Source organism: Mus musculus, chromosome 14 (assembly GCF_000001635.26).
Source record: "Mus musculus strain C57BL/6J chromosome 14, GRCm38.p6 C57BL/6J".
Lineage (NCBI taxonomy): Eukaryota > Metazoa > Chordata > Mammalia > Rodentia > Muridae > Mus > Mus musculus.
This window is the reverse complement of record NC_000080.6, coordinates 57,600,756-57,626,047: the sequence shown is the minus strand read 5'-3', so window position 1 is coordinate 57,626,047 and position 25,292 is coordinate 57,600,756. Positions and strand designations below refer to the sequence as shown.

General features: G+C 38.6%; 1 protein-coding gene across 3 annotated transcripts in view; it reads left to right on the top strand.

Moving 5' to 3' along the window:
* Xpo4 (exportin 4) overlaps positions 1-25,292 on the top strand; it is a 90,712-nt gene that overhangs the window by 42,185 nt on the left and 23,235 nt on the right. For all 3 annotated transcript variants that reach the window (NM_020506.2, NM_001368697.1, XM_030247900.1), the window contains 7 exons: positions 7,805-7,917; positions 12,204-12,361; positions 12,601-12,775; positions 20,749-20,925; positions 21,542-21,684; positions 22,317-22,462; positions 23,382-23,559. In NM_020506.2, the coding sequence (NP_065252.1) occupies positions 7,805-7,917; positions 12,204-12,361; positions 12,601-12,775; positions 20,749-20,925; positions 21,542-21,684; positions 22,317-22,462; positions 23,382-23,559 (1,090 nt within the window). The remainder of the gene's footprint in view (positions 1-7,804; positions 7,918-12,203; positions 12,362-12,600; positions 12,776-20,748; positions 20,926-21,541; positions 21,685-22,316; positions 22,463-23,381; positions 23,560-25,292) is intronic.

The window sequence follows — 25,292 nt, the reverse complement described above, 5'->3', positions numbered from 1 at the left end:
GCTGGCTGCTCTTCCAGAGGATTCAAGTCTGGTTCCCAGCGCCGAGATTGGACAGCTCATAATTGCCTGTCTGGCTCCAGGGGATCTCACACCCCCCTCTGTCCTCCATGGATACCCATACACATGCACAGACACACATACACGTAAATTAAAAATAAAAGAAAGAAAAAAATCAGACATTAGCCTTGGTCTCAGTTCTCCTGCCTCAGCCTCAAAAGTTCTGGTATGTACCGCCATGCCTGGCTCAGAATATTTTTCTACTTCATACTTATAACTTAGTGAATGTTTATGTGTCCAGTGACTGGTGTAGTTCCATATATTGGTAAGCTAGACTATAGTATAGCTGAGTACTCTTTTGAGTGATAGAGGGCTGGAGATATGGCTCAGCAGTTAAGAGCACTGACTGCTCTTCCCAAGGTCCTGAGTTCAAATCCCAGCAACCACATGGTGGCTCACAACGGTCCATAATGAGATCTGACGCCCTCTTCTGGTGTGTCTGAAGACAGCTACAGTGTACTTAAGATACAATAATAATAAATCTTTTTTTAAAAATGCTGGGCAGTGGTGGTGCACACCTTTAATCCTGGCACTTGGGAGGCAGAGGCAGGCAGGTTTCTGAGTTTGAGTCCAGCCTGGTCTATAGAGTGAGTTCCAGGACAGCCAGGGTTACAGAGAGAAGCCCTGTCTCGAAAACCCCCCCCCCCCAAAATTTTTTTTGAGTGATAGATTTCCGTTTAGAAGAACTTGGCAGTGACATTAAATGAAGGTACAGTTTGAGCGTTAATTAGTGAAACCCTTCTTAAGAACTCAATTCTGACTGAGTTATATTTTTGACAGTTGCTTGGAGAGCCATCAATAGTGTTCAATTGGTAGGGGAAAAGTTGGAAAAGTATGTAGATTTGTACCATAGAGTCAAATAGTGAAGCTTAATTAACATGGGTGTTGATTGCTTTTAAAAAATGATTATCTTATAGGGGAAACAAATAGTAGCAAATAGGCCCTATAAAATGTCTTAGTCTATCTTGTGTAAAATGTGTGTGATCATTTAGGATGATACTATGATGTGTAATTTTCTTAATATATTTAGTTTTTATCTTTTTATTTGATGTATTATCTGTATAAACTGATAATATAACTGCCTCATGGTATGGTTTTTATTGTAGATATAAGGGAGAGACTCTAAATGTTCACACCAGTATTCTCTATGAAGTGGGAACAGCTCAAAGGTCCATCAGCTGATAAGTGAATAAATAAGATGTGTGGCATATTATTGATACATTATTTGTTAGTTAAAATAAATGAAGTACTTAGACATGCTAACACAGGTAAACTCTGAAAACACTATACTAAGAAAGAGTACTGTGAAAGCAACCATTTAGAGAAAACTTTGATACATGATTGCATGCATATGCAGTGTTCAGAATAAGCGAATTGGAGACAGAATAGATAGGGGTTACCTAGAGCACTGGTGTGTGGGAAGACATGGGAGATGGCTGTAAAGCATATCAAACTTCTGGGGTGATGAATAGTTCTAAAATTAGATGTGCTCATGGTACATAACTGTGAATATAGTAAACCGATTGCATCACTGAACAAATCGTATAGTGTGTCAATTATGTCTCTGTGAAGCCTTTACAAATATCTGGCATGCCAAGGTTCATCGGGCTGCCTTACTGATGAGTTGTCATCATCTCCCTGTGGTCCCTCAGTAGAATTGTATTGTAGGGAATGAGTTGGAGTGAAGATAGAACTTGGGGAGTCATTCCTGTAATATGGGCCATTGAAATTAAGATAGTGGTATCAGTCCGGCAAAGAATAACAAAGTCATGCATGGTTTTAGAAAGCACGAAGAAGCCAAAGAGACGGAGAAGACCAGCTGGCCACATGGGAGAAGCCGGTCGGGAGAACTAGGGAAGAAAAGATAAGTTTCAAATAAAGGTAGTCAGAATCTACTTCGAAGGGTCACTTGGAGATGGTTTTCAGTTACATCTCATCTCGTTTAGACTTAATTGAACTCATGGAAATGTGTTTGAGGGAGAGGGCGAAACTGTATTTCGCTGGAGTCACACCTAGTGAGTGAAGAGTATCAGTCAGCTGTGCTGACCCTAGACTGTGCGCTTGAGTCAGGGTGATTCATTTTACACTTGAAGTATTGGAGAGGAGAATATTTATTGTCCAAGGGGAAAAGAGAAATAGGATTTAGGGAAGACGAGGTGCTGTAATGTTTGGCCAGTGATATAAATGTTAAGATAGCATAGGCTCAAGCTGAGATCATGAGGAAGGTAAGAAGCCATGTTTTGATGTGGGGTACATGACTTCATGATACAGAGTTTTGTTAAATTTGGTTGGGTCAGCTCTGTCTAAGATTGCTTGAAACTGGAGGAACACAATATAGAAATCTGATAGAATGTTTAAATACAGTTATAAAGCAGTGTTGTGTAGTATTTTCTTCAGTCCACTGAGTAATTAGTTTCATTCCCACTGTCTTTTGTATTGCTGTCTGATGTGATACATTGGAAGTTGGTAAAGTGATTAATCAGTATTTGAAATTATGTGTGCATTATCCTTTTCAGGAGTGTTTCCATATTCCAGAAAAAGTATTTAAAAAGAAACAGCAGAGTTTCTGACTCTGGGCCATTGTGGGGAAAGAGTCATTGAAGAACAGACTCTAGTCTTTCAGTGCAGTGAGTTGTGCTGACTGTATGTGTAATTGTTCAGAAGATTTTGTTTAGTTTTGTAGCTCTTGGACATGTTGTTCCTGCCTGCCTTCCCTCCTGCCGTGATGTACCCTGTTCTCTCTTGGTTCTAGATGGTGCTGTACTACACTGTACTTCTATGTCATTGCCATAGAGGGGGACACTTAGAGTGCAGGAACATGGAGTGACAGTGCTCAGAGGCAGAGAAATCAAGGTGGCCTAAGACGCTTGCTGTTTCCAAAAGATAAGACATTTTATCTTCTTTTTCTAGCTTCACATGGTGTTCACATAGTATTTTGTGTAGTGTAAGTTAAGTGCAAGAATAGAAGGGATGGAATAAATACATATTTTTAAACCCAGTGAGTGAACTTGCTTTCACAGCATGATCAAACTGCTTAGGAAACATAGGTCAAAGGCGTCTGGGCGGCTGCAGCCTGTTGGTGGCGGCGCTGTTTGGTACCCGTTACCTTTTGGATTGGGAAGTTCATTCATTCAGGTGTAATTTTAGGCAAATATGGTTTACCTACTATAACTATACTTCTTACTGGAAAGTGATTCATTTAAAATACTTAACATTTGTAAGGAATTCTGTCTGTTGGGTTCTTAATTGCCAGCCTAGGTTATTTTGCTTCATTCTCCATGAATGCCACAGCAGGGCAGTCACAGTGTGTGCTCTGCAGCTTAGAGTGTAGTGTTGCTTAATTTGGAAAGTGATGGTTGTGGGGATGGAGCTGCTCTCTGGATTACATAGGTCTTCTCTGCCTTAGGTTTGCTGACTAGTGAATCTTAAGGCAAGAAGGACTCCATGGAGAGTTTGGATTGTTGATTTTTAAACTGAATCCTCCTAGGTCTTTCTGTGCATTTAACGGAGGCAGCAGGGTCTTTGTTATTTTTAGAAAGCTGTTAAGTAGAAAGCACATCACGACCCTGTGAATTTAGCCCCTTTGAGGACTAATTGAAGCAATTCTTGACATACTTAGTGTATTATTAGCAGATTTGGGTTCTTAATTGCACTGGTGACATAATAATACAACCCTGTTGCCATTAATGGAAGATTACTAGTTCACTCAGCTGAACATCCAGAGGCAGTTTTACATGTTCTGGTAGTGCCCTTGGTAGCGTTGTATATTTGTTTAGATAAAGATCATGTTCCCACTGAGAAGAGGTTCAGTGATTAGGGTTAGCATCCTCATCAGCACCGGCTTTCTTATGTCTGTGGCCATCCTTGTCCGTGTTTCCCTAGTGCTGAGGTTAGAAGCATGTGCTCCCCGATTATGTGGTGGTGGAGATTGAACCCAGGGCTGCGTGCTCACAGAATGATCACTTTACCAACAGAGCCACATCCTCAGGGTTTTCTCCTTTCACTGTCACAATAAAGTGGACAAGAGCTAATTTGTTTATGTAAGTACTCATTTATTTTCTAACTACAGCTCTGCCCTGTGGGTTGAGGTGGATGTACATGCTGAGCTCAATCTGTTATTCAAGAGCTTGACACAGAAGACTTCGTAGGATTAGCCAGTGAGAGCCACTAGTAGGGAGGGATTAAACTTGTCCTCTGGCTCTTGGCGGGTGTTTGTCTTGGTCCTGAAGTTACAGATTCTTCAGAAGTCTGTGAAGTGTTTTGGTTTTGTTTGTTTGTTTGTTTGTTTTTTTAATTTGAGAGGCTCTTTATGGAGAGGGGCAGGGAATATTGAATTAGTTTCTGCTCCAAGCTACAGTAGAATTTACATGCAGTTCTGACTGATTTTCCAAGAGATTAAGATGGTGTTGAACTTGGAAGCCTGGTTGAGTTTTAACACCTCAGTTCTGCCCTGTGCTAGAACTTGGCTGGGAGTGAGTGGGTTTGTGCTTAGTATGGTGACAGGCAGGGCCTGTGCACTGGGACTTTGTCATTTGGTCAAACCTGAAAAAGGGAAGGTTAGATGAGGTTGACACAATTTTCAAAGTGATGCAGACTTATTAAAAAACAGAATGCAGTTATCTTGTTGGTTGCAAATGAATTATATAAAATGTAAATTATATAAATATTTAAATATATAGAAAAGTATTTAAAGTTATCACTCAGAAAAATTTGGAATTTATACAGGTTTTTTGTTGTTGTTGTTAAAGTATATACAAATATTTAAATATATAGAAAAGTATTTAAAGTTATCACTCAGAAAAATTTGGAATTTATACAGGTTTTTTGTTGTTGTTGTTAAAGTAATAGCTATTTACTGTTGTGATTCTTTTGCTTCATGAGATCTGCCTTCTGTGTATTGCATAGAGTGAAAATCACTGATCAGTCGATAGCAGACCACTCTCTTGTTGATGACATGTTTTTAAAAGATAAGAAAATATAGTATCTGGAAACCAGAACATATTTCAGTAAGAACCAAAGCTTTGCAATCTTGTAAAAGAGCAACTACTGTTTATTGAAGCTATTTTTAGTGAACTTTGCTTTAACATTAAGGTAACGTCTTAATTAAAAGTACTTTATTGTTGTAGTTTGAGAGAGAAAGGGAGCATGAGCACCTGCTGTCTTGGCACAGAGCCCAAGGGCCATGGGACTTGTGGGGTCAGAGGACGGAGCTGCAGAATGGCTTTCCTTCTACCTTTAGGCGGGTTTCAGGGATTGAATTCAGGCAGGCAGCAGATGTGCACAGCAAGCACTTTTACTTACCAGATGTTTGTGCCAGCACTCAACTGTTTGTTTGTTGTTGTTTGAGATCAGGATGTCTCTAGCCCTTGCTGTCCTGGAGCTCACTGTGTAGACTTCTGCCTCCCGGGTGATGGTTTACAAGCATGTGCCACCGCACCTGGCTCTGCCGTTTTTAGGACATTGTTGTAAGAGTAGAAAAGTTAGATTTCTAAATTCTGACTAACAATTTTATTTACTTTTTGGGGTTTTTTTTTTTGTTTGTTTGTTTTTTAAACAAAATTAAAAAATTGAACTACCTTCGTTCTTTACATTATTTTGATATGTATGGTCTGTCTCTATATATTTTGATGTCTAGATCTGCATGTATGTGTTCCCCTCACAGTGTCATGTGATCTCTAGACTGACGAGGGCATCACACCATCTCAGATCGTGCACTATTTAAACAATTGAGTATATTTCATTACTGACCTTTCACATAATAAAAATACCTTTAATAAAATGGCGGGGCTGGTGAGATGGCTCAGTGGGTAAGAGCACCCGACTGCTCTTCCGAAGGTCAGGAGTTCAAATCCCAGCAACCACATGGTGGCTCACAACCATCTGTAAGGAGATCTGACGCCCTCTTCTGGAGTGTCTGAAGACAGCTACAGTGTACTTACATATAATAAATAAATAAATCTTTTAAAAAAAAAATAAATAAAATGGCACTAAAACTAAAAAAGATAAATGGCTGCTTTCTGTTTCAAGAGATATAAAGCCTTGATCTCTTTCCCCAGATAATCTGTTCTGAACACTAACGATCCTTTACCTGCTTCAGTGTGAATTTCAAAAGCATATGAAAAACTAGCCAGTAGACTGTTGTTGCAATAAACAGCAGATATCAGCTGTGAGTCCTTCAGTTTGTTTTTCTAAAAGGTAATGAGACTGAGGTCCCCTAGTGCTTTTGAGGAAAGGAACCACTTTCCATTGGTCATTGGCTGGTTTCTCTTTGTCCTGTCCTGGCTTCCTTTCCTTAGGGTTTCATTCTCTGTGTCCACAAGGGGGCGGATAAAGGAAGAGGGAAATACTAAGTGAGCCTGTTCAGGGTTTCACTTCAGTTAGTCAGTTAGGAGTTTGAGAATGACATCAGAAAGAAGCAGTGACTTCTTCTTAGGGCCACTCAGTGCCCTCCGTAGCCCTCTTCACAGACAAGAAGCAGTCTCATAAACAACTGACTTTTAAAGGATGGTTTCCAAAGCAGTGTTACCTACCTTCAGTTTTTTCTGTAAATAATTTCTCTCTACTAAAGAATGAGTTGGGTATAAGGAAATGGCAGCATTTGAATGTATGTCTGATTTCTTTGCGGAGTGTCATCTTAGATTGAGATTTCTCACTGAATGATGTGAATATTGCCTAGTTCAGTCTGCTTCACAAAGAAGTGCAAAGAAGGCATCCTTCTCATTTCTTAAAGGCTTAGTTACTATGGCAGTGCTACTGAGTACATTACACTCATCAACATCTACAGACACATACTTATTATGATGGTTAATTTATTTGCAGCAAATTTATTCAATTGAAGCATATTTGATAGTGAATACCTCAACACCTTATATACTGTTTGAGTCTATGGGAATGTTACTTTCTCAGTGTATTATGTGTTTGGGGGCGGTGTATGCTCATGTATATTAATGTGTGCCTGCTTTTTTTTTTGCAGAATGTCATCTTAGATGCCTGTGTTGAGATTTCTCACTCAATCTCAATATTTTGTATATGTATATGTCTGTGTAGAGGACAGAGGACAGCTTCTGTAGTCATTACTTGGGAGATAGGGTCTCTTTTCACTGGCCTGGAGCACATCAAGTGGGCCAGATGGCTGTCCAGTGAGTCCTGGAAGATCCATGCCTTTCTACCTCCCTTGAGTCTATGGGAATTTTGAATAAAAATGTGTTTTCTGTCAACTGCTTAATTGTTTGTTTTGACTTGGTGTTGGGGTACTGTGATCTCAATTTTTCTGTTTTAGTATGGAGCTTAGTTGCTCTTTCATGTTCTTTTCCTGTGAACATACTTCTTTTGGAAAACTTCTGTTTTTCCCTATAGTCTATATGAAACTCATTTTGTGTATATGATTTTAGCTGTTTAAAATATTGGGTAAAGTAGTGGGGCAAATTTACCAAAATTGATTCTTTAGGCTTAGTTTTTGATGTCTGTTTTTAAAGTCATTTTTCCCCCTTTCTGTTGCTTCTATTAAGATCTCTGGTATGGCACATGTAAGGATTAAACCCGTTACCTAACATTCCTATAGCATTCTTTTTTTCAGCACTTAATGCCTTTTATTCCTTAGCTTCAGGCACGAATTATGTAGCATATGTGAAGAGGCTTAAACTGTTTCCATTGCATTCTTTCTGGCTGGCTGCTGTTATATTTAGGGTATACTTATAGTTTAGACAAAGTAAGAATGTTATTGTTGTTGACCTTGACACTAGATAACTGGGCAGACATTATATAGCTATGTTTGAATCCTCACAAAATGTGCTGTTGAAGCCAACAGAGTCCTGGCGGGAGGCTCTTCTGGACAGCAGAGTTATGGAGCTCTTCTTCACTGTAAGTCCTCGTCTTCAACTCTGGCTAGCTAGGGGCATGGTGAGAGGAAGGGAACGCCTTTGCTTTTCTTAAGCAAAACAGGGCAGGTTTTCCCCATGTGGTTTCTCTTCTCACAACTGACTTACTAAAAGAAATTATATGACAAAGTTGTTGCTGATGTACAAATACTATCTCATTTTGAAGGGCTTAGATCCTACAACAAAACTTCTTGGACTTTGTAACCACTCTTTACAGTCTTAAAAACCCAGCACTTCCTGCTAGCTTGTGTTGTGTGGGTTGCATGGCTATTGTTACGTAACATTAGGAATCCAAACTGACAAAAGCAAAAGAAGATGACAGTACAACAAAAATATAGCATGTTCTCATAATAAAAGTAAACTCAGTCTGGCTGAAAACTTGAAGAAATACTTTCTTTCACTAAAAATATCAACAAGAAACCATTATAACATAAATACCTTCAACGAACAAATACTTTGAAATGTGTAGTGAAAACAACTGGCATAAACTGGGTTTTGGTTTTGTTTGCTTTATATTTTGGCAAATCTGTCTAGCACCTGCTTTAATAAAAGGTAAGCAGATTTCCCTTTTTTATATTTCATTCAGTTGGTATTTTAAATCGTGACCTTAGGAAAAGCTTTCTGTGTGTGTGTTTGCAGTGCACAGGGAAGAGCAGAAATGCTTTAGTGCTCTTAAGAACACAGTCTGCAGCAGCTAGCAAGTTGACGGATCCCTAGACTGCATTTTAAGGACTGTTCCCTAGTGAGCTGTATACATAAGACCTGAGCTACATTAATATTTAAGGGTAGTTTATCTTAAATATTTCAATTTAATTTTTTTTTTCAATTTAATTTTAAAGTGGCCTCTTAGTATCATCTAGCTACAAGAAGCAAGCAGTCTATTCCCATGAGTGCAAGTGAGTTTTAGAATTAAAAAAATTACATGAATATGTTTGTTGTTAATTTTTATTTACAGTGACTTGCACAGAATAAAAATCAATAAAATCTAGATAAACACCAATTAAAAAGATAAAAATAAGGAAATTTTGTTTAATCTGAATCATTATAGTTTTTTATCTTTTCATGTGTTTTGAACTATGAAGGAGCCTTTTGTGACCAAAGCAATTATATTTCAGTACTGTGGTATATATTTTAATGTCTAAACCATGTTTGTCCACCCTTAGGCATACACAAAACACATTTTCTGCCACGGTGTCTTGTTCTGTAGCTGTGGAGATGGCACCCTGGCTGGCTCTTCTGTGTGCCTGATGAGCACTGTGCCACCAGGCCTTGGCTCTGCCCTTCCTAAGGCGGTTCGCGTTTCCTATGGCAATCTTCAGTCTGAGCATTCAGTTTCCTTTTTAAAACCAGAGGGGGGAGCATCTAAAACCATAACCAAGATCAAACAGTACTTGCAAGTAAATTTTAAGGACCTTGTGGGGCATCTCATCTGACAGGAATTGTTTTGATACAAGTCCAAGTTCAAGTTCTGTGTATTTGCTCGACAGAAAGTAGGTCCCACTCCAGCAGTTTGTGAAAAGGTGAAAAACTTGCTGGCGTACAGCAAGCATCTCCACTAGATCTGAACAGCTGTCTAGACAGAGCAGACAGCTGCTTCTGTCAGCTGTGAACTACCACATGCAAAGAACTGAATTTAAAAGTTAACCCTTTTCTACTGTCATTTTAGTAGTTTATGAGTGTAGCTATTTGCATTTAAGCAATTTATAAACAGTTTTAATTTGTTGTAAAAAATGACTTAATCTTTCTATTAGTTTTTCAAGATTTGCCTTCATTTATATGAATTAATTACTCAGTTTAATCTTTCCTTCCATTAGATATCATTATGCTAGATTTCAGTAGATAAATGTACTGATGCATGGGGTGAAGACTTAAATTTCTTGATCATATCTGAAATTTTAAATGGTTTTGGTTACATTCTGCTCCTTAGCAAGTTACAAAGCTGTCAGCCCCCCACCCCACCCTCCTTTCAGACTTTCCTGGTTGTGACTCTAGTGTTTGCCCTCCGTGTGGACACTGGTGTTCCCAGCTCTGCTTTGCTTCTCACACCCTGCACACTCTCTCAGACTCATGCTAATCTGCATGCTCACTGGGTGCTGCCGTGTGGGTGGCACACGGGCGCCTGATGTTTAAGCACACTCTCTCCTTCTCTATGCGTATTTGGTGAATGGCCTCTCTCTGTTTGCCTCCCTGGGTGTCTTGCGCCTCCCCTTGCTTCCTTTCTGTACAGAGGTGGTAGATCTGTTTTTTAATTGTGTGATATTGATTGAAATCCATGTTCAGTTATGAGAGAATGCTTTTGCAATGCAACAGACCGTGAGTCTATATCACAAGAATTACATGTTTAACATGAGTTTATGTGGACTCTATTTTATGAAACAAGTTAACCCTTGGTCCCAGAACAGTTTTTTTATTTTATTTTAAATTGTGAATACTGGCTCTCTCGTTAAGCACATTCATTCTTTTGTGTTTTTGTTATAGTCTAGGTATGAATGGACATCTGGCTCCTATGTGGAGCAGACTGTGTGATGAGTGTCTCTTGTTCCAGTTTGCACTGTAGATGTTGGTAGAATCTGACCCTGGACATCTCAGTGAACTTTTGATTAGCATTCAGAGCATGAAGACACAGATTTAACTGTGCTTTCAAGATAAAGAGCTTAAAAGCATACAATCTAGAGTTTGCAGCCAAGATGTACATAGGATTCTGTGAGTTGTACTTTGAAGTTACTGTATAAAGCCTAAAATACATTAGTATATAGGTTGAAAAGTATTTTTGTTCCAGACCAAGGATTAGCAAACTCAATGTGCTATCAGGGCCGGCCCACAGTAAATATTTTAGGCTCTGTATATAATATGGTCGTACTCAAATCTCTCATTGTAGTAGGAACCTTAAATTAAAAATAAACAATCAAGGAAAGCTGGTATTCCAGGAAAACTTTGCTGATGGTCATTAAAATTGAATACTTTGTCTAATCTTCTTTTGATTTTTTTTTCCCCTCTTTCTCTCACTTTATAAATATGAGAAAAACCCTGCTCTAACCTCTATATCTAACCAGATTTGGTCCATGGGTCAGTGGCTTGACAACCCTTGTTCTAGACCAGAATATAATATATGTTAAGCCTTTTAGTAAGTCATTTAACTATCATTTTTAGATATAGTATACTGGTTTAAATTTCTTGTCTTGACCTTAAGAAACCTAGAGGCTAAGATTAGTGGAATTAGTTAACGAGGAAATACTATGTTCACCATGTCCTGTACTTTACCAGTGAATACATTTAAAAAATCAAACAAAAACATTCTGGTGTCAAGTAATTCATAAATGATTGACAGAGTCAAAGACACATTACTTGAAACAAATAGAGAACAGTGGTTCAAAAAAAGAAAGGGTTGGAGTGCTTCAGTTCAATGCCTGTGGGAAGAGGCAAGTGGCTGGCCGGTATTGTACGTGGAGGTGAATAGGAATAGCCACTTTATAATTCCTTTCCGGCATTTCCTCTTCTATTTTAATGTCAGGTCATAGAAATGAAGTATTTAATATCTGAAAATTTAGGAGTATTGAAGGAACACTATTCTGAGAACCTTTTCTTTAGATTAAAACACTGGGTAGTGTCTGTGTATCAGTATTTCATCATTAAAATAAGGTCTAGTTGTATGTTTAAATGGGTCTATGTATTAAGTGCACACTGTATTTAAAAAACATTGAGTACTAATAGTGATGGTATGATATAAAATGAAATGTAAACAGGTTAGACCGTCTTGGAACTTAAACATGTGTTCCCTGTCCACGAGTGGAGGATATCTAGGGGTGGGTGATAGGTACATTTGCTGGTTTTCTAAGTGTGCAACTGTTTACTTCTACTAAGACAGCATCTATATACTGGATTGAACTTGTCTGCTAACTTTAGAAAGAAGCTGTGGCGGGGCATAGTTAGCATAATACAGATGACTGTCGTTGTTGCTGTTTTTAGCAGAAGCAGTATGTCTGACTGGCTAGCATCTGTCTTCTCTCCTTGTCATAATATGCTGGAGACAGTTCAATTTGCAAAATGTAGGTAGCTCTCAGCTAAAAGTTAGCTGAAATGCCTAAAATCATGGTCTATGATGTCAGGTGAACTGAAGGGTGATTTTTCAGGATTGGTTTAACTGAAGAGTTAATTTTCTAGAAATGACCAGCTACAGAGAATTTTTCTCTTACCTCATTTGACATGGTTCTCACGTGACCCCTACAAAAGAAGAATTTGTTTTTATGGATTAGTAATTCTTTCTAACAGGTACATCGAAAAATCAGAGAAGATTCAGATATGGCACAGGATTCCCTGCAGTGCCTTGCCCAGTTAGCGTCTCTCCACGGACCCATCTTCCCCGACGAAGGATCCCAGGTTGATTATCTAGCACACTTCATTGAGGGCTTGCTCAACACTATTAATGGGTAGGTATGCTTTTCCTTTTGAACTGAAAAGGGAACCTTTTTTGTAGTATTTAATACAAAGGGGGGGGGGAAACCTAAGGATTTTTGGCTTTTCCTGTTTTGTGTTTTGAAGTAGAATTGTATGGCTAATTTGAAATTAATACAGAGATGTGCCTTTAGAAATGAATGAGTGATAATATTCTTGTGTTTGAAAGTGTAGCTTATTTTGTATGGCTTAATCCTCATTACTTGATTTGTAGAATTGAAATAGAAGATTCTGAAGCCGTAGGGATCTCCAGCATTATCAGCAATCTGATAACTGTGTTCCCTCGGAATGTTTTAACTGCCATCCCCAGTGAGCTCTTCTCCTCCTTTGTGAACTGCCTCACACACCTCACTTGTTCTTTTGGGCGAAGTGCTGCGTTGGAAGAAGTGGTGAGTGACTTCTAAAGTCTGTCTGTGTCTGTTTCCCGTAGGAAATTGGTGCTACTGTTAGAATATTGTCTCATGACAGTTATTTTAACTGAGGACTAGTAGCTGTTGTTAAAATTACACTTTGTGCATATATTAGTGGCAGTGTGTATGGAAACATGACCTTTGAAATTTGTGGATTTAAATTAGTCTTGGAAATTATCATTTTGAGATAATTAAAATTCAATGTTTTATTAAATTATATTGATGAGACCATTTTAAAAGTGTTTTACAAGTACTGTTAAATAACTTCATGGTTGCATGTAATTATGTATAATTAAATTTTATCTATGCTATTAGTATTTTTAATTAGGACTTAGTTGGAAATTATGTAATATGTATTGTTTAATAGTGTATTTTGGTAAACTGACTTATATTCAAATTAAGATGTAATAATACTAATGATTTTTGGGAGATAGAAACACATTTTCAGATCCTTTCCAATTTTTATCTTTAACTTTAGAAAATACACAAAAACTCCATGACAGCAGTTACTTTGTAACAGTTATCATGATAAAGAACTATAGTAATATTGGAAATAATTGACTTATTTCTATAAAGTTGTTACTTAGTTGTTGAAATTGATTTTTCTTTCTTTTTTTGGTTATAAATTGAAAGGAGATACCTCTTAGAGTTTCATGTTAAATTCTGAGCAATATTTGGCAATTTGTAAAGCTTCTAAAGTGTTAGGGTCTGGGAGTGATTGTAGTGTGTAATTAGGCTCTTTATAGACATCATGTGAAATTTGCACTTCTCAGGCTAGTTATTTCTGTTCTAAGCATATTGAAGTTAAATGTCTTAGCTTAAAAGCCCTTCCTCAGGCTCAGACTCAGATGTGAAGTTTGATGTAACATGGCTTCCTTGTGTTTCTTGATTTTCCTCTTTTGAGTGAGATGGAGTCAGGATTTGGTATATTGAACATCTGTTTAGACACACAAACTACCTTTAGCTTCTCAAAGAGGGTTCTTAGATTTAGTAGACTGGCTAGAATATATGTAATATTTTTGATTTAAAGATTATATCTTTGAAATTTATTTGAGCATGAAGCTTTCTGTCAGTTTGTCATAGAAATGTTGGAATATAAGCTAAATCCACTTTCAAAGAAGCAGATATTTCTTAGTTTCTCTCAGAAGCCATGCTAACTCAAAGTTAGACTATACCTAATAGGTTTTGTTAAAGCAAACAGCTGTTTATGTCTTTTAATTCTCACAGTTTATCTGTTTATTTTTAAGGGCAACTGGCTACCACTTATATAGGACAGCAAGAGAAGTTGTCTGCAGGTTTGCATTAATTGTGGAAGTCACATTAGGCAGGCCTAGGGAAGTTGAAGGTTGGGGATTGTCCCTGTCATGTGGCTTGCATGAATACTAAACAGATTTCCTTAAAAGGCAGTTAAATCTTCATGTTTTATCATCTTGTGTATATTGGAGAATATTCAGCTAATAGCTGAAGGTCACAAACAAATGCAGCCAGAGCGGATTGGATCTTCTTACTTACATACGCCATCTTTTGTTTTCTTGGCTACCGGATACAAGTTATAATGCATAGTTGTTGTACTGAGATGGAAAACAAATAATCCTTTAAGGAAATTTTGGTAAAATTGAGTGTGTAAATAAACAGCTTAGGAAGCTGGAGAGAATCTGAAGGGTGGTCTCAGGCTGTTGGGAGCCGTTTTCAACTTCATTAAGCATTCAGAAGTTTCCTTCTTGGACAAATGAAGCATACAGTTCTTTGTGATGCCTGCAACCTGCCCCATTTTGTTTTGTGGTGCGGTGGGTTTTTTAGAGAGTCTGGGTTCCATTCTGTGTTTCTTGCCTTTACCTCTACCCCTGAGTGCTGACGTAACAGATGTGTGCTGTCTTACCTGGCTTCTTTCTGGCGTGAAAATGCCTATTTAAGGCCAGCCTGTGCTCCATGAGACTCTCATAAAAGGGACTTTTTAAAATTGGCTTTGAAGTGGAGAGCAGAAGGCAGTGGTTAAGCTGGGAGATGATGTTGTTTTGGTGTAACTTGATCTTTTGTTGTGCATGGTTAGCCTCCCTCCCCTGTGATTCTGATAGCTGAAAGGCACACACTGTGGATATCCTAGCTCCTCCCCACTCACCATGCTTGCATTTCTTTTCTTGTAGGAAAAGCTGAAATGAAACATGGGAATATTGTTTAAGCTTTGTATGTTGAAAGAATATTTCTTTCCAAAAATAATGATGATTTTGGCTCTGTAAGAGTATTTGGAAGGAAATTTGTAACTATTGCATCTTAAATGAAGATTATTAAAGTAATAACTTAAGAATGACTTGCAAAGCTGAGTGTGTGGTGCACGTCTGTAATCCCATGCTTGAGAAGCAGAATGTGCCACAGAGCTCCAGGGCAGCCAGTGCCACACAGAAAAATCCTACCTTGAAAAAGAGAAGAAAGAAACTGTTTTGTTATATTTAACTCAGGTTGGATCACAAATCATACTATGCAATGTTTTGTGACTTGGATGTTAGTTAATTTTTGTGTTCTAAATGGGTGTTTTAAGTCTTTTAAGAAAGCAGGGGAAGTATTGTGTCCTTAGAGTACAGCTTATTTACCATCTCACTGTTCTCTAATATGATATTCTTTCTTATTTTAAAATCTCTTATTTATTTTTATTTTATGTGCATTGGTGTTTTGCCTCTATGTATGTCTATGTGAGGGTGTCATATTCCTGGGAACTGGAGTTACAGATGATTGTAAGCTGGCATGTCATTGCCAGAATTGAACCCAGCCAGTAGAAGAGCAGCCAAGTGCTCTTAACCACTGAGCCATCTCTCTAGCCCCTCTGTCTTAAAAAACAAAAAAATTATTATTGCCATATTTAACTTAAATGATACAACAGTAAAATAACAACATAAAAGATATGGTCTATTCGTATGTTTGTTGGTATTAGATTGAACAATGCAAATTTTGTTTGTGGTATGCTATTGTGTATGAGGTTGTGCCAGTAATAAGATATGATTAAACATTGTGAAATACTTTATTCACACATGCTTTGCCTAAATGTAAAGAATAATACAGAGGGAACAGCTCCTTATCACCAACGCAGACTAAGTACAGTGCCAAGTGTGGCACGATGGCTCCTGTTGGTACCCCCAGCACTCAGGAGGCTAAGACAGCAAGATGGTCAGCTTGAGATTAGCCAGGGTTTCCCAGCAAAGAAACAGTGTGTTGATAGAGCTCCTTTCTCACACAGGCATCTGTCCCCTCCTGCTCCTGTGATCAGGTTTCTGTTATAAACCTTGGTTCTGCCAAACAGTCTTTTCATCATGCTTGCAAGTAGATGCTGCGAGTGAATATCCCAGCTGCTATACATGGCACTTTCTTTCTCTCTGTCGTCTGTGCTAGTTGACTTTGTTTCTATTCTCAAAGTTCTTATAGGCTGGAAGCAGGAAATTCTAGAGTGCAGTAAGGCTAAAGAACTCCTTAGAAGCTATCCTGAAAAATAAAATTCTCTGTGAAATTAATTGTTCACATCAATTTCATTGCATATTTTTATGTATATAAACCATACTTACCTAGGAAAATAGTCTGGGGGCTGTGTGGTGGTTTGATTAAGAACGGCCGCCATAGGCTCATGTTTAAATGCTTCGTCCTCAGGGAGTGCTGCTGCTTGGGAAGAATTAAGAGGTGTGGTCCTGTTGGAGAAAGTGTATCACTGAGGGTGGGCTTTGAAAAGGCATTAAAACGTCCAAGCCAGGCTTGGCCCTCTCTTCCCACTGCCAGTGGATTGAGATGTAGAACTCTCAGCTACCTCTCTAGCACCATGTCTGCCTGTGTGCTGCCATGTTCCCTGCCATAACAATGCACTAAGCTTCTGAAGCCCCAATTAAACGCTTTCTTTGTAAGAGTTGCCTATTGGTGGTAATCTCTTCACAGCAACAGAACACAGACAAGACAGGCTAAGAGTAGCTCAGAGTGAGCTTACCCATCATACCTGAGGCTCTCAGTTGAGGCACTGTTACTATGAAAATAAAGTGGGCAGGGCAAATCAAAGACGTTTGGTATTCCATAGAAAATGTTTTCTAGGCAGGCAGATACTAGTCCCTAGGAGTCAGGGCTAGAAGACCTGTATGAAATTAAGGTCAGCCTGATCTACATAACAAGCTTACAGGGCTGCATAAAGAGATCTTCTCTTAAAAAAGAAGGAAGTGCTTTCTGATTTCATGGACGACTTTGGAATTGGCAGTGGTTATTTGCTCACTGTGGGGGAAAGTACAGAGGGATGGGTTGTGCATGGTATCATTACTATTAGGGATAGATGTGGAGTTGTTTGCAGATAACAAGCAAGTTTGTAACAACAAGCAAGTTAGTCTTTATTAGTCTACTTTCAAAATATCTGATATTATGTTTATATAGATGGGTAGCAATGTAAACACTATATTTAATAATGCACCTCTAGGTTCAGAGTGAAAACACAGGATGATCTCATACACTTTTCCCTCCTTATCATCATCTGCTCCATTAAGCCTATATTAGAGTGGTATCTGTGTTATTGCTGTACCTGCATTGATTCATGGTTGTCACTCAGAGTCCATGGGTTCCGCGGGGCTCATTTCTGGTGCTCTAAATTTGTGTTATTATTATTACTGTTGTTATTATTAGACAGTGTCTCTCTATATAGTCTTAACTGTTCTGGAACTTGCTATGTTCACCAGGCTAGAGCTCACAGAGATCTACCTGTTTCTGTCTTTACCTCCCAAGTGCTAGGTTTAAGGCATTTGCCACCATGTCCAGCCTCCTGGTGGTATAAGTTTTTTGGATTTGGACAAATGCATAATGGCATATATCTTACCCTATAGAGTATTTGCCTTCTGTAAAAATTCTGTGTGCTTCGTCTGTTCATTCTTCTACACCAGGCTATGGCAACTACTGGGTGATAACATCATTCTCCCTGCCTCTCCTCCTCCTCCTCTTCCTCCTCCTCCTCTCTCTCTCTCTCTCCCCCTCCCCTCCCTCTCTCCCTCCCTCCTCCCTCCTCCCCTCCCCTCTCCTTTCTTCCCTCCTCTCCTCCTTTCTCTCCTCTCTCTCTCTGTCCCTGCCTCCCAAATGATGGAATTTGAATGTGTGCACCACATATTGAGACATACTACTCTTATGGTCTCTATAATCTTCCCTTCCCAGAATGTCCTGTATTTGGAATTATAGAATGATGTTGGGCTTTGGTCACTGAAATTATTTTCATTGTCAGAAAGGGACCAGATCAGAACAGAATCCTGTCATTTCACTATTTTGGGGAGTATATACTCAAAATTATTAAAGCATAAATGTCCCTTTTTTCTGTGTCTGAAGCTCTGCATCCTCACTTCTCTCCATCTCCAGGCTAGTTATAGGCAGAGGGAGCAGTGCTGATAATCATGTTTTGATTTCTACTCCCCTCTTCATATTCAAATGGAGTAAAGTGGGGTCAAGTAGGTCCCATAAGCTCTAAGCCCCTCTCCAAAGCCCTTCTGGCACTAGGCCTGACAGTGCTCAGAGCATGAGCACATAGAGTCTAGATTGGTCCCCTTAGTCATCTGTCCACATGCTGCCAGCAGGCTCTGGATCTGGGCCAGAGTGGCCATGGAACAGAGCCAAGGTGTTATGAAAAAGCACTAGCTTGGGTTTCACGTCTCTGGGATTAGACTGGAAGATCCAGTTGCCAATTGTCATCAACCAGATTTCTCACACTTTGCCTGATGAGTTACTTTATTAGTGTACAGAGGGAACCAAAACTTTGTTTTTTCTAAGAAGCTCAGTCTTTATTTTAAATCACCATCCAGTGTATAAGGTCTTGTGTATTCTACTTGAGATCATCCTAATAGCAGGGTTAAACGGAGGCATTATGGAGAATTCCTTTAATAATACGAGTACAAGGTTTTAAATTTTTTAAAAAGACTTTTACATTTTGATTCGTGTTTTAAATATGTACTTAGAAAAAACGATAGTAGGTCTTTAAAATATCCTGTTTTTCTTTTTGAGACTAGATCAGAGGGTGCTACTCCTAAGTCCTTTTAGATATGTTACCAGTCTGTTTGTTTTGGCAAGATAAACTGTTAAGACTTGACAAATGATGTCTGCAAAGCACACGCCTTGTTAAGTATATAAACAAGCCACAGATGTTTCTATGGGAAGAACGGATCCTATTCACTTCAGGATTCCAATGTTAGCTCTTCGTATTTGAGGAAATTATAGAAGGAATAGAACCATTGTTCCCATTGTTTATAACCAACATTGTGCTTTGGTTTTCATCTGTGTTTTGTTTTTCCTTTTTTAAAAAAGCACAGTGTATATTAACTATAAAGAGTAATTTTCACGTGTGTATGTAACATACTTGGATCATGCTCATCTGAGCCACTGCCATACTGCACAGTACAGGCAGAGACAGAAACAGAAACAGACTGTGCCATGTGTTTTTGTTGACTGTACTTTCATGAGCATTACAGTTACTTTTTAAAAAAGATTTATTTATTGTATATATGTGACTACACTGCAGCCGTCTTCAGACACACCAGATGAGGTCATCGGATCCCCATTACAGATGGTTGTGAGCCACCATGAGGGTGCTGGGAATTGAACTGAGTTGCAGACAGTGCTCTTAACTCCTGAGCCATCTCTCCAACTCCTACGGCAGTTTTTTGTTTGGCTTTTTTTTTTTCAAGGATTTATTTATTATTATATCTAAGTACACTGGAGCTGTCTTCAGACAGAGCCAGAAGAGGGCGGGCGTCAGATCTCATTACAGGTGATTGTGAGCCACCATGTGGTTGCTGGGATTTGAACTCAGGACCTTCGGAAGAGCAGTCAGTGCTCTTCACCACTGAGCTATCTCACCAGCTCTAGTTTTTTGATACAATCAAGAGGAAGCTTGATCGCCGTCCTCCTCCTGAGGCTGTCTGCATAGTTCTTGCCTTCCATCTTACTGTGTGTGAGGCCGTAGCTTCTCAGGTGCAATGGCATTCTCTACATCAGCCCACTTCCTGGTCTTTGCAGCTTTTTCAGTACAGTGGTTTTTGGTTTTTTTTTTTGGGTGGGTGGGGGTTGTTTGTTTTTTTGTTTTTTTCCAGCGGAGTATTAGATCAATCTAAGGAGGGATTTTAGATCACAAATAGCTTTATAGTCTGTTATTTGTATGTCTTAACTATTCTTGGAAATTCCTTCTTTATGTCTCAGTGGTGTGGTTTTAGTATGAAATTTTAACTGAGAAATATTAGCTACTCGTGAACAAGAAAGAATGGGAAATGAAAATTACAAATAATCACCTGAATAGTTCAGATCATGACAGTCTCTACACCATGGGGTGAGAGGCTCAACTGGGTGAGGAGAGGCCTGGCTTCCTCTTGGTTTCTTACCTGCTTACTCTCTTTTCTTTCTTTCTTTCAGTATGTCACTGGGGTTTTATCCTAGTACAAGAAAAACAAATGTGTAAGAATTATATTTATTGGTCTGGAGAGATGGCACAGTGGTTAAGAGCACTGGCTGCTTGCTCTTCCAGAGGTCCTGAGTTCAATTCCCAGCAACCACATGGTGACTCACAGCCATCTGTAATGGGATCTGATGCCCTCTTCTGGTGTGTCTGAAGACAGCTACAGTGTACTCAGATGAATGAAATAAATAAATTAAAAAAAAAGAATTATACTTATGTTATATATTCTATTTTTTTAACTTATCAAAAAGCTAATACTACTTTTATTTTAAAAATATACATTCCACAAAGCACTAAACAATTAGTCTTTTAAAATAAACATTAATTCCATATTGCCAAAGAATAGTTTCTTTTCAAATTACGGAAATTTTAGAAGGTTAATAAATGCTTAATAATTGGAAATACTATTTTTTAAAAGCATTTTAAAGATTGTTTTTGCACATAGCTGCATACCTCTTGCAATGCCCATTTTATTTCTCTAGATACTTGTTTAATGAATCGTCTTTTCTTTTAGCTTGATAAGGATGACATGGTATACATGGAAGCATATGATAAATTGCTGGAGTCCTGGCTAACTTTGGTCCGAGATGACAAGCATTTCCATAAAGGCTTTTTCACACAGCATGCAGTTCAGGTGTTCAATTCCTATATTCAATGTCACCTTGCTGCTCCAGATGGCACAAGAAATTTGGTAAGTCCTAAGCAAGGTGGAATGAAAAATTACTATAGGCTCTGTCTGATCATATTGGACAACATCAAACACTAGAGATTTGGCATAGGTTCCCTCAGATTTGCTGAGAAACATGTGGTCCCTTGTATCTGCCAATTTTCATATGTGGCTGTTAATTATAGTCATTTCCCTTTTAATTTTCCAATTAGCCACTCTGTCTTTCCAGGTGTCTGGTAACATCCTATATTGAGTAATATTCAATGAACTAGGGAATCATAAGATGCTAGACTGCTTTAATGACAAGTGACAGTCCCTAGTATAAGAGGTAGATTGTAGGTATATAGCTAGCTATTAGCACATGCACAGAGAAGCATTTCCTTCCTTCCTTCTCCTCAATGCTATTCTCACCCTTTGAGCTACCAGGGCTGCTAGCAGTGTTAGAAAGGAGTCCTAGAAAGCTGCACCTGATAAAAAAAAAAAAAAAAAAAAAAAAAAAAAAAAAAAAAAAAGAAAGCTGCACCTGTAGGTTGGCTCTGTCCAGCTCTTCCTGAAGCCACTTGACAGGGTCACAGACACACAGGCCTTATGGAATGTGGTGCTGTATTTCCTTATTGTTTCTCTTCCTTTCACCAAATAGACAGCCAATGGTGTGGCCTCGCGTGAGGAAGAAGAAATAAGTGAGCTCCAAGAGGATGATCGTGATCAGTTTTCCGACCAACTAGCCAGCGTAGGAATGCTGGGACGGATTGCTGCCGAACACTGTATGCCTCTTCTGACAAGGTACACACCGACCGGGAACCCCCTGGAGAAGGGTTTGCTGCTCACAGTTCCCTGAGAGCTTTGAACATGCCCACCCCTGTCCAGCACGCTGGACCCAGTGGACAGAAGCATGTTATGATTGCATTCTTTGGCTTATACAATTGGAGCCCAGGCACTACAGAATAGATTGCAAGAATTATGGAAAACAAAGCATGAGAAGTGACTTGAAATAACCAGTTTCAGCCGGGTGTGGTGGCGCACGCCTTTAATCCCAGCACTTGGGAGGCAGAAGCAGGTGGATTTCTGAGTTCGAGGCTAGCCTGGTCTACAGAGTGAGCTCCAGGACAGCCAGGGCTATATAGAGAAACCCTGTCTCAAAAAACCAAAAAACAAACAAAAAAAGAAATAACCAGTTTCAAATGCCTATCATATAAACCTTGCTTGTTTGTAAAGTGTTATTTTACTTCTGTGTCCTTAAATATACATTATGTTTCTTCTAGTGCTCTTGAGAATAGTTGTACGTTAATATTTTTAAATATATGTATTTTGTGCTAACATATTAGCTTATGTTGTTTAGTTATATGGAAGTTATCAGTTGTCCTAGATCTTCCTATCCTGCACTTGATTAAGCTATTGTTTCTTTCCTCTTTTAGTTTATTAGAAGAAAGGGTAACAAGACTCCATGGCCAGTTACAACGGCATCAGCAACAATTCCTTGCTTCACCCGGATCAAGCACCATTGACAACAAAATGCTTGACGATCTTTACGAGGATATTCACTGGCTTATTCTAGTTACAGGTTAGTTACTTTTTCCTCCTACTGTAGTTGCTGTGAAATCATTTAAACCTAAAAGAAGCCTCCTATATTAAAAAGAATAATTTAGAGCTGGGTGTGGTGGCATATCCTTGTAATTCCAGCCCAAAGAGAAGCTGAGGTAGGAGGATTGTGGTTTTGAAGCCAGTTTGGGCTTCCTAGCAAGACCCCGTCTCAAACATCAACAGTATATATACTTCATATATAGTGCTGGATGTCTTGGATACAGATACTGTTTGAAATAGAGCAATAGACAATTTTTAAACACCACTGGCTATCATGTATTCGGACCTGTATATGCCAAGTGTTTCCTTTGGATCACATTGTAGCCCTTGGAATTAGTAGTGTTCTGTGATGTTAACCATCTTCATCACTGTCACCATCATCATTCCCAACTAACAGATGAAGCAGCTGAAAGTATAAGAAGTGGTCATACTGCAGTTAAGTTTGAAGCCAGAATGCAAGTCTAGGCACTCTGACCTTTAGGGTCTTTTTCCTTGACCACTGACCCTATTAGTGATTCTGTATTGTAATCAAGGAACAAAACAAAACAAAAAACACTTGACCTTTAAAAAGTTGTATATGAATAAATTCCTGATATAATAGCAGAATTCCCATTAACTTAGCAATAAATTTCTCAAGTCTTCAAAGCCTACATGTCACCATGCTTTGTGAGGTTGATGACTAAACCATTTGTCCTTGATCTTTGCTGTATTTTTGAGGGTTTTAGTTTTCTAAGAAATTGACAGTTGCTGCACTTCATCTTGAAATTAGCAGGTTAACATTTTAATTTACTTTTACATCAACCTATGTGATGTATATAAATCAAAACTGAAAGCATTTATAGTGCACTTTGGTAAATAGATTTGTTAAGTGTTCATTTTTAATTTTTTTTAAACTGAAGGCTACCTCTTAGCTGATGATACTCAGGGAGAGACTCCGCTAATACCTCCAGAAATAATGGAATATTCCATTAAGCATTCATCTGAAGTTGACATTAATACAACACTTCAAATTTTGGGATCTCCAGGAGAAAAGGCTTCTTCCATCCCAGGGTACAGCAGAACAGATTCTGTGATTAGGTAATATGAACTCTATAGCTGCGCTCTTGTAATTTATTGTCTCATAACCTCTGAGTTGATGGGTAGATGACTGGAGGGGTAGGCGCGCTGCGCTGTGAATTGGATACATGAAAGAAACGAGAACTTAGAGCAGCCTCGAAACCCAAGGATGGCAAGGCACGCTAGCAGGATGGCAGGGCTATCCTGTACTGAAGAGAACAAATGTAAAATGAATCTGAATGCAAGACTTGGAAACAGCATTCACTATAATTTATTAAGGATGTAGTGTTTGCCCATCAGTAAGCAGTAAAGATGTATGTGTAGGAACCCTTCATGAGGGAAAACAGTTTTTAGAAACCAGGTGAGCCTTAACAAGTATGTATTGCTTATGAAAGTGGAAGCTATATGCCAGTGGCTTCTTAAGGAAAACTGTCATTATTATAGAAATAGTTATCTTAAATATGTGAAACTTGAGAGCCCTGTCAACAGTAATTACAAGGCAGCAAGCCTGTCTCTGAGAAGATTCGCTATTTGTCTTCCTATTAGTAAAGGCAGTGTTTTCATTAATTCTTAATTGTGAAACTGAAGGGGGTAAATCTGAATTAATTATATTGTTAAAAATTGATTTGAAAATGGTTTTAAGTTTTATTTCATTGTCTTTGAGTCTCAGTTGCCTTGGAGATAGTAGACACGATGATAGCATTGGTTTGTCAGGTACTCAAGGGTTTGTCTTACTTTATTTTTTCAAAGCAAACATAAAAGAACATTTAGGCCTCTGCAATAGAAGGTACAGGGTTTTTGTTGTTGTTATGTTGTTGATTTAAGGTCAAATATTAAGCTGATACCAAGGAATTGTTTGGGACTTTATCTCCTTTATTTGTAGATTCTTTTGTTTGCCATAAATATAAGAAAAGGTTTCTTTCTTTTGAGGTTCCTGTTGTGATTAGATTTTGTGATTTCTGCTTTGGTTTGTATCCTGGTGAATGTAATTTCTGAGCTCTGCCATAGGTGTGTTGTCCTAGTTCTTGTAGCAGGAACCATTAGGACCATTTCCTTTATTCTAGAGTGAGAACAAATCATTTTCATATTTTAGAACACAAACTATGGAGTGTTAGAATAGCTAGGTTTTTGTTTGTTTGTTTGTTTTTATCTAAAGAATAAAATTGATTTGATACGTGGGAGAAACAACCTTTGGTATACTAAAAATGTAGTTCATATTTCTTAAAGAAAATGAATCTCTTTTCTTAAGAATTCTTTATTGAGTACCTTCATGGGTTGCAAACTTTATGGGCACATAGGATACATTCATGACCAAAGCAAGCAATATCTACTCCCGCATTAGAGTTCTTGTTAAGGGAGAGCTGGCCAACAAGTGCTGGACTGTGTAGAAGACAGAAAGTGCTGTGGATGAAGAGCCAGCTGGGGCAGGCACCTGAAGCACAGACTCCTGCAGGGCTTCTTGCAGCCTTAAGTAGCGTGACTCACAGAGGCTTCATGTAAATGACTCCTGAGCGAGGGTTAAAGTTGTTGATAGGAGAGTCTTGAATGTGCCCAGGAAAAGAACATTCCAGCTAGAGCAAAAATAAAATAAAATAAATAAAATAACTAATGCAAAGGCCCTGGCCATACTTGGCATGGCCAAGCAGCTATGGCCAGCATGCTATGGTGGACCAAGCTGAGAGAAATAGAATTTTAAAGGAGATGGAATTGTAGAAATAAGTAGGAGGAAAAGTTAACCTTTATGGGTTGTAAGA